This window comes from Polypterus senegalus, chromosome 2, assembly GCF_016835505.1.
Source record: "Polypterus senegalus isolate Bchr_013 chromosome 2, ASM1683550v1, whole genome shotgun sequence".
In the NCBI taxonomy this organism is placed as follows: domain Eukaryota; kingdom Metazoa; phylum Chordata; class Cladistia; order Polypteriformes; family Polypteridae; genus Polypterus; species Polypterus senegalus.
Window position 1 is genome coordinate 254,822,340 of NC_053155.1, and position 17,725 is coordinate 254,840,064.

At 40.3% G+C, this 17,725-nt stretch overlaps 1 protein-coding gene across 2 annotated transcripts in view; it reads left to right on the top strand.

Moving 5' to 3' along the window:
- gpc6a (glypican 6a) overlaps positions 1 to 17,725 on the top strand; it is a 1,322,758-nt gene that overhangs the window by 1,093,340 nt on the left and 211,693 nt on the right. For both annotated transcript variants that reach the window (XM_039745387.1, XM_039745388.1), the window contains exon 5: positions 9,254 to 9,384. In XM_039745387.1, coding sequence (XP_039601321.1) covers positions 9,254 to 9,384 — 131 coding nt within the window. The remainder of the gene's footprint in view (positions 1 to 9,253; positions 9,385 to 17,725) is intronic.

Sequence of the window (17,725 nt, forward strand, 5' to 3'; positions counted from 1 at the left end):
ATAGTTCTTAACTTTGATGACTTGTTCTTGTGTTGGATTTCTGGTGGTCATAGAGATGAGCCAAATCATGGCTAACCGTGATTTAAGGCGAGTGTTCTTTTTGGCATGACATAAAAGATGACTAAAGGAGCTTGGTGTCTGGAAGAACCTTCTGCCTTCTCTGATATTCTTTATCCATCCATCCATTCATTATTCAACCCACTATATCCTAACTACAGGGTCACGGGGGTCTGCTGGAACCAATCCCAGCCAACACAGGGTGCAAGGCAGGAAACAAACCCCGAGCAGGGTGCCAGCACACCGTAGGATATTCTTTATATTATTAAGTAATTTAAGTAGTCCTACACAATAGTTCTTAAGCAGTAAGGAGTGTTACACATACAGCAACCAGGGCATGTTGTTCCATTTGTTACAGATTAACTGCCTTTCTTAGTTTGTCAGTGGATCGTTTATCAAGTATTTTGTTTTGGGTTGTTTTCAGATACACTGTAATACTGTGAAGGTAAAATGGTCCTTGTTGGCTCTGTGACCCGACATTTGCGTGATAGACATATGAACGCCGACAAAATAGCGCCGATTAAAACGCGCGTCAAAATCGCGCCGACAAAATCGCGAAAGTTTCATTAAATATGAATTACTAGTTTAAAGCATATATAATAATGTTTATTTTAGAAGTCAATATTATGAGACACGGCATGCCATCAGCACGGCACGCAGATAGCCCTTAAGATCACGCCCTGCATATGTAGGAAGAATTGCAGCAAGACGTCTTGATAGTTGAGCATATTTAGACTTGGTGGCTGCCTGACTGCTGGTAATTCCGCTTTGTATACGACGCGTTATGCCAACCCTCGACTGAGTTATTTGTTCGCGGCATGCCATCAGTAGTTATAACAGTTACCACCTAGCACATAATGTGTACATAATGCGCACGTACGCGTCCCACTCTCTTGGCCTCTCTTGCGATTTTGTCGGCGCGCATTTGTTGAAAACCAGTTAGCGGGTTTGTCGGCGCTCATTTGTCCTTCGCGGTTTTGTCGGGGCTCATGTGTCTATTGCGCTTTTGACGGTGAACCTTTGGCTCTCATTATGTCAAGTGGATGTCTTCAGAAAATATTTATTAAAACCTTTGTACTACATGTTGGCATGCTAGTGTATAGGATATATTACTTGACATTGCATTTTTCATAAAAAATATTTATTTACCCATTAATGTTGATAATCAAATAATAGCCAGCCATCCATCCATTATCCAACCCGCTATATCCTAACTACAGGGTCACGGGGGTCTGCTGGAGCCAATCCCAGCCAACACAGGGGGCAAGGCAGGAAACAAACCCTGGGCAGGGCGCCAGCCCACCTCAGTAACTAAATAATATTTTAACATAATTCTTTATAAGACAATAGACTTGTTAGTAGTGTTGCTGCTGCCCAACAGTTCCAGAGACCTGGCTTTGAATCCCTAAACTCTCCTCACATCTCCTTCATCCCAAGGATGGGCATATTTTAGTGTAATCAGTGCCCTGCATGAGTGATTGTGAGTAAACCTACTCCAAGATTAATTGATACCCATACCTCCAATACAACCAGTTTAGGCTCTGGCCTAAACAACACTTTGGTAATGGATAGATGATAATGTTTCTCAATCCAAAATATTCGACTTGTTAATCACCTCATAAGCTGCAATTTCTGTGAATTGCAAACATCAGCATCACGCAGTTACAAATGATATGTTTATAGAGTTTAAATATCTAGCAAAAACTAAAATGAAAGAAAATGTGAAAGAAACACTTACAGTATACATTTCAAATCCACCGTGGCACATATTTAATGAAGAGAAATGCATTTTTGGTGTATTTTGGATTTGTGGAAATTGTAGAATAATTTGATTTTAATGTATGATAAGAGCTATGAAGAATGCAGAACACAAAGCAATAATTTGTTACATTTCATTGTAATCTATGCTGATAACACAGATAATGGGCAACTGCTGATAATAATGCTCACTTACATAAAAAGGCAAAGATGACATTCTGAAATAAATACTTTTCAAAGAGGAACCAAATAAGATTGTAATATGATACTGTAATATGAGAAGCGTGTTTGTCTTTTCCAAGACTGAATCAAGTTTGGATAATGCATTTTACAGCACTCGTTTAATACCCTAGTGAAATTTATGAGAAATATCTAATAATTTGTCGACAGAGCACTTAGTGGTTTGTTAAATAGCTACTGAATGTTACTGGCTTGCCATGGGAGTTCTTCTTCAATTAAAGCTGCTCCTAGGAAAATATCTATTTTAGTAAATGCTTGTTTCATTTATCATCTGCATATGCTGTGATGAAATGTTCATATTTTGGTAGACAGGAACATTTATTTCATCTGTTTTTAGTGGTATTTTGTGTAACATTCTTCATTTACTAATATGAAATAAATTTAAATTTTATTTCATTTTTTCCACTCATTATGGTTTACTACACGGAAATAAGTCTATTTGTGTGTTTACTACAGTTTACTCATCTTTGTTTTATCACAATTCACAATTCCTAACTGAAATGAGCAATTATAGCAAAAGATTCCCAAATATTTCTGTTTTAATGCCTCTATAAAAATATTGGTATTAATCTGCAGGCATTTTCTTAAAAATCAATGTAATATGCCCAGACCTGCCTTGGATACATTTATAACCTGTACATCTTTGAAATGGGTTGACTACAAGCTTTTATAAATTTTATGAACAAAAACCAGGATTCTTTCCTGAATTTGATTACTACTGCCTAAATTAATAATATCCCATAAAAACAGTCTGTTGCAATACTTCCAGCCTTGCAATCAGGTCCTCCAACTTGAAGGACAAATTCCGGGGTTAGTGGCAGGATTTGCACTCCAGCCACTGTAAAAAAAACTCACACTGTTCCATTCCTTTTGAACTAGTGTGGTGCTGAGGGATCATGGCTGTGCAGGTCCTAATTTAGGATCCTGAGTTGGTGGATGTGCGACGCACTGAATCAGTGCATGCTCAAAAAATGTCCTCTTTATGTTGGTGATCATAGCCTAAAGAAAATATCTGGTTGACATGGGGAGAAAGCTGATTGAGACAAGCTAGGGCTGGCACTTCAGTCATGAAGATTGCTCCACAAGCAGTGACTTAGGTGATGTTTCAGGTGAAAGGGAGTGAAGAACATTATCAGCTGGGAGCAAAACTGGATGAAATTGAATACTGCTTGAAAGTGATATTCATGCATTAACTGCATATTAAATACTCAGGAACAGAGGCAAGTAATTTTTAATGATTTACTTTAGATATTCTGTGGTGGGAGGACAAAATATTTTATAGTTCATGTATAGAGTTAGTATGGTAAGGTTTGCTGCATACGTAATTTATTAATCTACAAATACAATTTTATTGGTAAACTGGTGCAAAGAACTCAAACATAACTCAAGCAGCAGTCAACCGAGAACACAACAAAAGTCATCTGTTTCAATAAGCCATTCTTCAGCTTTATGTCAAGAGGCAGACAAGTAAATATGTAGTGCACACCGGCAGAAGCTTTCAGGCAATGTCAGTTTACAAGAAGATGACATCCTGTTCCAAATGCTAGAAATTAAAAATCATTGTTAAACAGAGAAGAGAATAGACCAGTGTATCACCAAAAACTTTCCTGGTTAGTGGGCTTAGAGTCTGACTTTACAACATTATTCTGAAATAGAATGGAAATTCATTACTGCTTAATTTTGTCAATGCATGCTACATATAATATGACGTGACATATCTTGTTGGCAAGAGGGTACCAGGATTAAGAGCAACTTTAATTTCCACAGGAGACATCCAGTAAAAAGAGAGAACCACACTGGAGGACAAATTCTGTACATGCCAGTGTCATACACAAATAACTCGGGAGTGGTAAGCCTTCAAAGTGAGTTGGATAGGGAACTGATTTGGACAGCAGCGTTACAGAGGTAGAAATGAGACCACAGTGGAAGAAGAGGAAGAGGAAGAGATTAGAGTGATGGGAGAAGAAGTCAAAAGAGAAGGGAAGCCCATGGCTTTACTATGTAAAAGTGCAAGTAGTACCAGGGTCAAGGAGGTTGAAGCCTATGTATGAAGGCCCAGTGAAATGGTATGTCCTGGAGACATCCAGAAAAGAAAAAGAGAACTACACTGGGGGAGAGATTCTGTACATGTCAGTGTCAAACACATGTAACTTGGGAGAGTAAGATAGGGAATGGATTCAGACAGTAGCACTACTGAGACAGAAATGAGACCACAGTGGATGTGTCTATCAAGGTTGGACCTAGTTCTCCAGAATTGTAACTATGTCCAACTTTCCATTCTTTTCTGGTTTTGACCCTTGGCCTCTCTGCCCTTGTTTGTTACAGTCATTTGGTTTATCATCTCCCAATCTATTTTTCTCCCACAATAATGCTTGGTACCTTAACATGCCGATAATAGCCCTCGATCAGGAGAGATAGAGAGAGTGAGGCCAGGGTAGACTTTATGAAACGCACAACAAAGCAAGTCTGCAGTCACTGGTAACTAATGTCAGAGGTAAAACTTTAACACTAGAATTACCAGAGCCTACGAAAAAACTCGTAATTCCGTCCCACCTTAAACTGCTTCTTAAATCCCTTCACACCTCTCCTCCAGCGCCCTTTGTCTTCTAAATGTGCTGATAAAGAGAAGCCGGCTATTCCATCCCCCCACCAATTTAGAACGTGCACGAACTTCTCTCAACTCATGCCTTGATTGAGTATCTGGGAGTGAAGTGGAGTTTTAGAGCGGAAATAATAGATCGTTGTTTGGAACACACGCATTTCATGTCTGTTCCGTTTCTACAGTAATCTGTGTCAACACATTGTTAAAACAGAAACTTTTTATATTCTAGTAGTAGATGACAAAATGTAGGCATAAACTATATAATGTATGAAGCCTGAAGTCCAAATAGCAAAGAAACATTTTCACAAGAATAACACAATTGCACTTTTATTCAAACATATAACTGCAGAAACAAAAAGCCGCCTTAACATGCGACATTGACAGCAGTTTACTGTACCTGACTCCGTGGCTCAATAGACTCAGCCTCCGCTTGGGAAGCAAGAGGTCGTGGGTTCGATCCTGCGCCCCTCCGTTTTGAGAAGTAAACTGCTCTTGTCTTACTGTTTTACAATAAAAGCATACATTTGATTTCAGTCTGTAACAGCCAGTGCAGTTTATGATCCTTGTAAAGGTTAGCTTTTTTTATTCACTTTTCACTCTCTCAGTCGCGTTCAGAATCAATCCATACAACCCCATCTGACACGGCTGTTTTCACTAAACCCGGTTCTGACACACAAACGCTGGCGAAGCTGCCTTCTTCGTATCTCACCGTCACTTGCTTTTCGTCTTATTGAGTGTTCCTGCCAGTCCCCGCATGTTGCTGTATGCTTTTTCTTTTGTACTACAGGACATGCAGAGGAAAGAATGGTAAAGACCAGTAACCGGCGCTATATGCAATCATCAGACACTCCCCATCTGCCCGTGTCGTTCAAGCACAGGAACATATATTAGTGTAAAGTATAACAAAAGTGCACTTTTATTCAAGTGCACTTTTTCCATCGCCTTTTCCTGTAAGAAGCAATGTACACACTTCTCTCTATGCTGTGGTTTCTATTACACACCTGAAAGAAAGAGACAATATATGTGAAAATATAATCGCACTAATGCAATATTATTTGAAAACGAACAGCGTCAGATCGGGTGTGAATTTATGCAAGAACTGGAAATTCTCTGATGCGGACCTTCCCCAGGGAAGAAAGTACAGTGTCAGGTGCTCATTCAGTGTAATAGAAACCATAAGCACAGAGAGTTGTGTACACGGCAAGTACACGTGTCGTAAATGTAGGAAGGACGGTCCTTGGGTGTGTGGGAACTGTTAACATTTGAATGTGATGATTTTATATAGCACGGAATGAAAATCTGCACTTCTTAGCATTGCACCATGCAAGGTGTCGTATCAATCGCCTACTGTAACTTGCTTTCTTTTTTCTTCGGTTATACAGGTAGTTTTGAATAAAAGTGCACTTGTTTTGTTTGAGAAATGAAGTGTCTGCGTGCACTTTTCGTGGCATTACACGTGTATTTTTTGAGCATGCCAGTTTGAGCAGTATAAAAGTATTGAAAAGTATAACAAAACAACGGGCAGATGGGGAGTGTCTGATGATTGCATATAGCGCCGAACTTACTGCTCTTTACTATTCTCTCCTCTGCGTGCCCTCGAGTACAAAAGAAACAGAATACAGACGCGCTATAGCTCTGCGTTGTACCACGATGCATACTAACGCCCCCCCACCCAGTTCTGACACACAGACGCTGGCGAAGCTGCCTTCTTCGTATCTCACCGTCACTTGATTTTCTTTTTATTCAGTTTTATTGAGTGTTCCTGCCAGTCCCGCATGTTGCTGTATGCTGGATAGAGAGAAGTGTGTACACTGCTTCTTACAGGAAAAGGCAATGGAAAAAGTGCACTTGAATAAAAGTGCACTTTTGTTATACTTTTACACTAATATATGTTCCTGTGCTTGAACGACACGGGCAGATGGGGAGTGTCTGATGATTGCATATAGCGCCGAAGTTACTGGTCTTTACCATTCTTTCCTCTGCATGTCCTGTAGTACAAAAGAAAAAGCATACAGCAACATGCGGGACTGGCAGGAACACTCAATAAGACGAAAAGCAAGTGACGGTGAGATACGAAGAAGGCAGCTTCGCCAGCGTTTGTGTGTCAGAACCGGGGGGGGTTTAGTGAAAACAGCCGTGTTAGATGGGGTTGTATGGATTGATTCTGAACGCGACTGAGAGAGTGAAAAGTGAATTTAAAAAAAAAGCTAACCTTTACAAGGATCATAAACTGCACTGGCTGTTACAGACTGAAATCAAATGTATGCTTTTATTGTAAAACAGTAAGACAAGAGCAGTTTACTTCTCAAAACGGAGGGGCGCAGGATCGAACCCACGACCTCTTGACTCCCAAGCGGGGGCTGAGTCTATTGAGCCACGGAGTCAGTTACAGTAAACTGGTGTTAATGTCGCATATTAAGGTTATATGTTTGAATAAAAGTGCAATTGTGTTATTCTTGTGAAAATGTTTCTTTGCTATTTGGACTTCAGACTTCATACATTATATAGTTTATGCCTACATTTTTGTCATCTACTACTAGAATATAAAAAAGTTTCTGTTTTAACAATGTGTTTACACAGATTACTGTAGAAACGGAACAGACATGAAATGCGTGTGTTCCAAACAACGATCTATTATTTCGCTCTAAAACTCCACTTCACTCCCAGATACTCAATCAAGGCATGAGCTGAGAGAAGTTCGTGCACGTTCTAAATTGGTGGGGGGATGGAATAGCCGGCTTCTCTTTATCAGCACATTTAGAAGACAAAGGGCGCTGGCGGAGAGGTGTGAAGGGATTTAAGAAGCAGTTTAAGGTGGGACGGAATTACGAGTTTTTTCGTAGGCTCTGGTAATTCTAGTGTTAAAGCAAGAAGAGATTGTGAATCTTTGAAGAACACATTAAGATCTTTTTGACAGAGAATGTCGTATGGGTACTGTTTCATAGATCTGTTTTTAAGTGCTTCTGAAAGATCAGTAATGCAGGGACACTAGGAGGTCACTACATGAAGTTTTAGCCTGGTGTCACTGTAACACAACAAGTGCTGTCCATGACACTGAAAGTGATTATAGGGTTTGTGTAGAAGTGTTCTCACCAGCAAGGTGCATCTGAGTCTGCAGTCACAGGAGAGATGGGTAAGGGTCTTGAAAGAGGAAGAAATTAGAGTCATGGGAGAGGGAGTCAAAACTTGAGAAGGGAAACCCATGGCTATACTTTGTAAAGGTGCAAGTAGTACCAGGGGACAAGGAGGTCGAGGCATATGTATGAAGGTCCAGTGAAAAAGTATGTAGTCTTGGCTGGCCAATTACTTTATATTTTTTGCATTATTTCTGGTTTCATCCAGCCCTGCTTGGTATGCTTTTTTTAAATGAGTATGTCTTCCTCACTGGTGTTATCTGTTGTAGGTTGCATAGGTTTGCAAGAAGGACCTCTCTGCTATTTCCCTGAAATCCATGAATACATCATGACCTTTTAGCAGGTCACATAACCCAGCTGGGCTCCAGTAATACATATATTTATTTATGTAAAAGATTATACTTGTAAAGTGCTTTGGCCTGGTGCTCACTGTGAAAAGTGCTATTCAAAATAAAATCAGAGTAGCTGATCCTTATGTTGCAGGGAACAAAAATTCTAATATAAATATGGCTTTATAATGTCAGTTACAGCAAAATAACACAACCATCAAAACCACGCAAAAGTGACAACTCAATAACAGATGTGAGTAAGGAGTTTATTCAAGCAAGTTCTGGATGTTATTCAAATGTCAAACAATGAGCTTGCAAATGTGTTTTCTTTTCATTAATCTTACATTAAAGCTTCTTAAGGTTAAGACTTCTTGACGTTTTCTTTTAAAGAACCTGTCTGCCTCAGGAAAGCTTCACACCAGCTATACTGTGAAATCAGAAAAAGAGATGAAATTAATATGTGCATTTAGAAATACTGTAGCTATTACAAAATAAGTAAGCTTGAGGAAAATGAATGAATGAATGATTGATTGAATGAATGAATGAATGAATGAGCTTTAAGCTATGTGAGAATGTAAATTGGAGTGTAAAAGCATGCATTTATTGTTACTTTAATAATAATTATCCCGTTCTCTGTGTACAAATGTAAATTCTCAGCAACAGGAACACAATGGTGTTCATTTTTTCTCCTTTTCCAAGCAGTATTTTGCATTTTGGTGTTCGTTCCAAAAAGATCTCCCTTTGTTGGGTCTTAGCCAACCATCTGAGTTTACAGTACAGGAGCCAAATGAGTGAACATTTTGTGAAGTAGGTGTCGAGAGACATGACTAGCATGCATATTCTTTTACCAAGATGGAAACTTGCTCACATTGCAAAAGAGAGGCACATTCCAAACTAATTCTAGTGAAGAATGGCAAGCTGACAGCTGCTTTCAAACAACTAGATATTTTTCACTGTTTCCAATTCTCTTGTGCTCACCCTGTCACAGAGCCTGAGGCTTTAGGCCCCATCCTTCACTACCCAATCACATATGGCTCTGACATGCTTTGCTTGGTGACTGCTGTTGTGATACAGTTGAGAATACTTTGTTTGCATTTACAGCTCATGAAATGTATCTTTTGCACTTCTGACAGATGCAATGCTGTTGGTGGCAGAGAGGCTAGAGGGGCCATTCAACATTGAGTCTGTTATGGAGCCCATTGATGTCAAGATATCAGAAGCCATCATGAATATGCAGGATAACAGCATGCAAGTCTCCTCAAAGGTACATTATATAAGTGGATTATATATGTGCTCAATTAATTTTCTTCAATATGAGAGTGCCCAGGTGATTACCAGATGATATTTTCCAATATTCTGAAGGCTTTCTCATAATGCTTTTACTATGTTAAGATAAGTTGTTGCATACAGCTCGAAGATCATACATAAAACAGTAAATTAATAAATTAAGAGTTGACACAATCAAAAAGGCTAGGTTTCAAATAGGTAATCAAAATGCAACTACTAAAAAACAATTAATATCATTAATAGCAAAAAACTTACTCTACCAGCAACACAAAACAGTGGCTCCTTAAAATTGAACTACCATGTTAACAGAATACAACTGAGGATCAGTTACAAAAAATCAGGGAAATGTCACATTGTTTGTGAATGATATATTTTATGGTTTCCGCTTGTACAGGGCACAGTAAAATTTTCACTAGCATATCCAACCAACATACAGTATAACATATTGTTACTTGCCTGCACCATATTACAATACTGTATAAGCCTGTACCATGACTAGATATCCAAAAGCAACATTAAAAAGACCAAAATGGGTTGAGTGAGTGTTCAGATTTACACTTCGGGTTCTTTTCAATAGTCCAAAAGATATTTATACCAGTCTGCATGTCTGTCAGTCGATCCATTATTGAACTTTACCTATAGCAATATGCCTTTAGAATGCATCACTTTGACTGTTCTCTTATCTTTTTCTACTTTTTGTAATTCTTTTTTTGTGTTGGGGGCGTTGCTTTTGTTTGTTGTAATGATTTCTTGAGCTTCTCTAAAAGGTAAATTTTCTCTTGGGACGATTGGAGTATCTATCTATCTATCTATCTATCTATCTATCTATCTATCTATCTATCTGAGGAGCAGGTGTAAGTTCATCTCTAGGCATCCTTGTGCACAAGGCCACACTCACTCATATCGAGAAACACTTTAGAATCACAAATTAAATTAGCTCACATGAATATTTGGATGTCAGAGAAAAAAAAACAGAATACCCATAGGGAAACTAGCACAGACATGGAAAGAACATTCAAATTGCACAGACATAGCCAGACAGACAGCATTGTGGATGTAACGAACTTGGTTGCTCATGTTCTTCAGCAGGAAAATACTCATTCTTTTCTATACCTAATTGTCAGGGTCACATGGTGTTGGAGTTAAAGCCTTTTTTGGGCAGCAATAAGTGTGAGGAAGGAGCCAATCCTGAATTTAATGTTAGTGCATCAAAGAGCACAATCACACACAGTCAACAGCAACAACATTTATTTCTATAGCACATTTTCATACAAATAATGTAGTTCAAAGTGTTTTACATGATTAAGAAAGAGAAAAAAGACAAAATAAATATGAATTACAATAAGGGAACACAGGGCGGCATGGTGGCGCAGTGGTAGCGCTGCTGCCTCGCAGTTAGGAAACCCGGGTTCGCTTCCCGGGTCCTCCTTGCGTGGAGTTTGCATGTTCTTCCCGTGTCTGCGTGGGTTTCCTCCGGGCGCTCCAGTTTCCTCCCACAGTCCAAAGACATGCAGGTTAGGTGGATTGGCATTTCTAAATTGGCCCTAGTGTGTGTGTGTGTATGTGTGTCCTGCGGTGGGTTGGCACCCTGCCTGGGGCTGGTTCTTGCCTTGTGCCCTGTGTTGGCTGGGATTGGCTCCAGCAGACTCCATTGGATTCAGCAGGTTGGAAAATGGATGGATAAGGGAACACTAATTAACATAGAATAAAAGTAAGGTCTGATGGCCAGGGAGGACAGAAAAAACAAACAAAAAAAAACTGGAGAAAAAAATAAAATCTGCAGGGGTTCCAAGGTCACGAGACCACCCAGCCCCCTCTAGGCACTTTGCCTAACATAAATGACCTCAATCAGTCCTCATTGTATTCAGGGTTCTTATGGAAGAACTTGATGATGACGGTCATGTGGACTTCTGGCCTTTAATCAGTCACTCAACTAAATAGTCATGCATAAAAAAACTTGGAATGTTTCAGGGAAGCAACATTATTAAATACACTGTCTATGTCTGAGCTTACTAAATTATCAATGCATACACTTTTATATGTTTTATTTTGTTAACAGCCTAGGTGCATTCTATACTATCATGACAGTCTCAAGCACAAAGTGCTGTAGGAACAAACACATTGCAGTTGACACACTCACACTTAGGAAACTTTGAGTCATTAATTCATCTGGACATATTTTTAGACCTCCAAAATAAATCAGTAACCTTTCATGAAAACTAAGTAAGCACAAAAATGTGCAACCTCCACAAAGAAGACACCTCAGCTGGAAACCAAATGGGACTCTAAGCATAAACAAATATACCAAATTGTAAAACGTAAACCATCCCAGGTTATTTTACAAGTGCAGGTTTGAATATAACTTTAGTATCCATGAACTTTAAAATTTAAATAAGACGTGATGGGAGATGTGCATTCCTTTGCATAACAGAGATCATTAATGATTTTAAGATACGTTGTATTACAACAGTGTGGTCAAACTGCACTGGAAACTCTAAAGAAAATAGCAAACCTCTAATTATTCTAACATTTACATCCTTCAACTTACTTACATTTATACATTTAATGTTGGAAAAATTTGTTATACCCCACCGACACACAGTATTTACAGCTGGCTCACAGCTCTGTAATGCTGGGCTTAAAGCTTCTTTTTTTCTCTTGGTACTTCAGTTTTCCTGGTATGTCCCCAAAAATGTTTGTCAGGTCAAATGTCCACTCATCACTGGCTCTGTGTGACTGAGGGTGATGGTATAATAATGATACATGTTATTTATATAGCGCCTTTCCTATGCTCAAGGCACTTACAGAATATAAGAAAGAACGGCAGGGTATACAGTATATAGCATAGTACAAACCAAATAAATAAATAAAGAAGATTATGACAGTGAATTTAAAGAAAAAAAGCCTAACAGACAACATAATTGATGGTCTAGCACACACATACAGGTTACATGAGCATCTTGACATAGAGGTAAACTGAGAGAAGGGGAATGAAGTCAAGTAGAGCTAAAAGCCTTCCTGAACAGATGAGTTTTAAGTTGTTTTTTAAAAAAATTCATGGAGTCAGCTGACCTGATTCATTTCGGTAGGTCATTCCAGAGTCTGGGTGCTATACAACAGAAGGCCCTGTCACCCATGGAGTGTAGATTAGTGTGGGGCACAACAAGATTGCCAGAATCAGAGGACCTTAGTGAGCGGGCAGGCACATAGTGATGGAGAAGGTCACTGATGTAGTTTGGCGCGAGGTTATGTAAAGCTTTGTAGGTTATTAGTAGGATTTTATATTCGATTCTGTAAGACACAGGGAGCCAGTGAAGACGGAGCAGGATGGGTGTGATATGCTCGCTGCTGCTGGTTCGAGTAAGGACTCTTGCAACAGAGTTTTGAATAAGCTGGAGATGTGATATAAGATTAGAAGGGGCACCTGCCAGCAGCGAGTTACAATAATCTATGCGGGATGTGATAAAAGCATGGACAAGTTTCTCAGCATTAGAAAAAGAGAGGAAGGAGCAAACACGGAATATGTTACGGAGATGAAAGTAAGAAAGTTTCTTAATGTGGTTTATGTGGGCAGGGTAAGAAAGGGAGGAATCAAAAATGACACCAAGATTCTTTGCAGTAGAGGCAGGTCTGATGAGATTACTGCCAAGATTGACTGGGAAGGAGCTCATTTTATTAAGTTGTATTTTAGTCCCAATTTGCAGGAGTATAGAGGTAGGGATGAGCGGGCTCTTCAAAAACAAGCACTTCATGCAGAGATGGTTTTCACACGGTGCGAAAGTAGTGCTGGGATTGATATCTGCTTCTTAAAACCCAGAAATGGACAAGAGAGAGTTGCACAATGCATAGAGTGATAGGATAGATTTTGTTTCTCCTTCTAGAAATGATTATCTTCAATGTTAAGTTTAACTGTAGTTTGTTTATAATTTACTGATTTGATATAAGCAGCAGATTCACTGTATCTTGTCAATGAAGAGACTGATTTTATGTTTGTTCACAATGTATCAGGTCAGAAATTCTGGCATTTTATTAACAGCTCTTTGTGCTGTTAAAAGTATGCACTCAGAGGGTTTTTATATACAGCTGTGCTAAAATATCTTCAAGGTTGCCTTTTTACCTATTTGTATTACTTGACAGCTGCCATCTATGTGCAGGTTTTTCTAAGAAATATTGTGTCATTTTTTTATTTGATCTAGAAACAGAATTACATTCATTTAATGATTCAAGAAGGAATATCAAATTTGACTGTAAAGAATGTTTTGTAGGCTTTTTTGAAAGATTCTTGCTGCGTCTTTGTGAATGAGGTGACTAATAATCTCTGACACAAGTACCTTCACTCTACTAAACAGAAAGCTGTGTATTATATCTTGAGACAAGAAATAAGAAACAAAGAAACAGAAAGTTTACAGTGAATCCTCAATACAATGTATACACAGAATTTGTTCTATACTTTAGATCACTAAAGTGAACACTAAATATTAAACTTAGGGTAATTTTATGAAAATGAAGAAACATTATGTAGATAAGGTGCTGCCAGTCTCGTATCAGTTTTGTTAGTTTGAAGGTTTTCCTTTAATATTTAATAATAAGTAATATTTCTGAATTAAACGTCAGATAGAAATGTACTTAGTTAAAATAAAACAATTCAGAAAGAGGATGATAATATGTTTAGTGTATTTTGCCCTACAGTTGTGTTTTAGTTACAGTGTATGCCTATGCTTTTAGTTTTTAGTTTTAATGTGTTTGTCTTTAATCTGTTATTAAGTGAACAAGCCAAAATTGCCAAAATGCTATTTTTCATATAAACAGATGCAGTTGTTGATTCATTATTCTTTCATTTCATAAATGACAACACTTTTTTAGAAATAGAAACTTGAAAGCAGTTTTAAGCAGGAATCAAGCAGATGGAGAAAACATGAACCTGTGATTTTCATTATACCTCACAAAATTTTACGTTTGACAATAAATAAAGAAGCCTGCATCATGCCCCCATATTTGATCTGTTATGAATGCATTGTAGAAAACACCATGCAACAGCATATTCTGCAATGTAACTCACGATCAACAGAGTCATCATTTTTTTAAAAAAAATTTAAATCTTGTAAGGATGGGAATTATGATCTGGCCCAGGATCCTCCCTTCTCATGCAATTTTACTGTTGAACTCACCCACTTTCAGTTTAATGCCAAAGCTTTTGAATTGGCAGATCATGCAGGCAGAAAATAAGAGACTGGAAGAGGAAACATATTCACAAAATGAGCTAAGGTCAATACCAGAAAATCAGTAACATAAGTCCTTTGAACGAAAGCAGAAAACCAACAATCAAGAATCTGGGCATTAGAATTTGAGAGCCAGAAAGCAAGTCACTAGAATGCACTTTAAACATTCTTCATTATCCACAATCTTGGACTTCCTTTTTAATTTGGAACAGCTTAAATACTGTTACGCATGTGACATGTGTGAGATCTGTGTAAATCCTAATGAAGAGGTATTGCAGGAAAGCAACCAATCTTTAGATAGCTGACGTCCAAAGTGATGTTGTGATCTTTTGAAAATTATAAAGATGAAGTAACTGAAAAACAAAACATAAGAAAGAAATAACATCACTAATTCCTCATTTCCCCAACTAAATAAAATTCTAAAGCCCAAAAAAAATATTACAAAATCTAAAAAAAAATGCAAAACAAGGCACAATAGACAAACAACCTCATAGTAGTCAGCTGTTGCATAGTAAAAACAAATAAGTTTCAGTCACATAATGGGTGTATTTCTTTTAATCATCATTTTATTTAGGAAACAGGGCAAAAAAATCACACAAATGAAAATAACATAGCAAGTACAATCGTCTAAAAGCAATCCATGGAGCTCAGCACTTAACCCATCCATCCATCCATCCATCCTCCTCCGCTTATCCGGGGTTGAGTCGCGGGAGCAGCAACCTAAGCAGAGAGGCCCAGACTTCCCTCCCGGCCATTTCTTCCAGCTCTCCTGGGAGAATCCCAAGGCATTCCCAGGCCAGCCGGGAGACATAGTCCCTCCAGCGTGTTCTGGGTCCTCCCCGGGGCCTCCTCCCGGTCGGACGTGCCCGGAACACCTCACCAGGGAGGTGTCCAGGAGGCATCCTGATCAGATGCCCGAGCCACCTCATCTGACTCCTCTCGATGCAGAGGAGTAGTAGCTCTACTCTGAGCCCCTCCCGGATGACTGAGCTTCTCACCCTATCTTTAAGGGAAAGCCAGGAAACTCATTTCAGCCGCTTATATTCGTGATCTTGTTCTTTCGGTCACTACCCATAGCTCATGACCATAGGTGAGGGTAGGAACGTAGATCGACTGGTAAATTGAGAGCTTTGCCTTACGGCTCAGCTCTTTTTCACCACGACAGACTGATGCAGAGCCCGCATCACTGAGGATGCCGCACTGATCCGCCTGTCGATCTCACGGTCCATTCTTCCCTCACTCGTGAACAAGACCCCGAGATACTTGAACTCCTCCACTTCAGAGCAGGATCTCTCCCCCAACCCTGAGAGGGCACTCCACCATTTTCCGGCTGAGGACCATGGTCTCGGATTTGGTAGTGCTGATTCTCATCCCAGCCGCTTCAAACTCAGCTGTGAACCGTTCCAGAGAGAGCTGAAGATCACGGCCTGATGAAGCAAACAGGACAACATCATCTGCAAAAATCAGTGACCCAATCCTGAGTCCACCAAACCAGACCACTTCAACACCCTTGCTGCGCCAAGAAATTCTGTCCATAAAAGTTATGAACAGAATTGGTGACAAAGAGCAGCCCTGGCAGAGTCCAACTCCCACTGGAAACGGGCATGACTTACTGCCGGCATGCGGATCAAGCTCTGACACCGGTTGTACAGGGACTGAACAGCTCTTATCGGGGGTCCGGTATCCCATACTTCCGGAGCACCCCCCACAGGATTCCCCGAGGGACACGGTCGAACGCCTTTTCCAAGTCTACAAAACACATTTAGACTGGTTGGGCAAACTCCCATGCACCCTCCAGGATTCTGCTAAGGGTGTAGAGCTGGTCCACTGTTCTGCAACCATTACGAAAACCACACTGTTCCTCCTGAATCCAAGGTTCGACTATCCGACGTATCCCCGAATAGACTTTTCCAGTGAGGCTGAGGAGTGTGATCCCACTGTAGTTGGAACCCACCCTCCGGTCCCCCTTTTTAAAGAGGGGGACCACCACCTCGGTCTACCAATCCAGAGGCACTGTCCTCAATGTCCATGCAATGTTGCAGAGATGTGTCAACCAAGACAGTCCTACAACATCCAGAGCCTTGAGGAACTCCGGGCGTATCTCATCCACCCGGGGCCCTGCCACCAAGGAGTTTTTGACCACCTCGGTGACCTCAGTCCCAGAGATGGGAGAGCCCACCTCAGAGTCCCCAGGCTCTGCTTCCTCATTGGAAGGCATGTTAGTGGGATTGAGGAGGTCTTCGAAGTACTCCCCTACCGACCCACAACGTCCAGCGTTGAGGTCAGCAGCACACCATCCCCACCATATACGGTGTTGACACTGCACTACTTCCCCCTCCTGAGACGCGTGACGGTGGACCAAAATCTCCTCGAAGCCATCCGAAAGTCGTTCTCCATGGCCTCTCTAAACTCTTCCCATGCCCGAGTTTTTGCCTCTGCAACCACTGAAGCCGCATTCCGCTTGGCCTGCCAGTACCTATCAGCTGCCTCCTGAGAGCCACAGGACAAAAAGGTCCTATAGGACTCCCTCTTTAACTTGACGGCATCCCTCACCGTCGGTGTCCACCAACGGGTTCGGGAATTGCCGCACGACAGGCACCAACCACCTTACGGCCACAGCTCCGGTCAGCCGCCTCAACAATAGAGGCACGGAACATGGCTCATTCAGACTCAATGTCCCCCACCTCCCTCGGGACGTGGTCGAAGTTCTGCCGAAGGTGGGAGTTAAAGCTACTTCTGACAGGGGACTCTGCCAGCCGTTCCCAGCAGACCCTCACAACACGTTTGGGCCTACAAGGAAATGCTCAGAAATGTGTTTTTACTCTATCTTCATGGCCCAAAGCACAAGGAGCAGTGATCAAAATCATCAGCAGGAGTGAATCACCCACCTCAGGATGCCTAATTTCTTTTGGTGAAATGGTTTTATATCACTAGATGGGCTGCTTACACAATCCACATTGAGCAACTTTTCTCATACTAGAAGTTTCTGTGTTTTTCAGTCAGGTGGTACCATTAGTTTAGATTCTTGCAGTACTGTATACTGAAATATGCTGGGAACTGCCATCATTTTCATGAAAAAATATCTGAGCGAATAAGCAA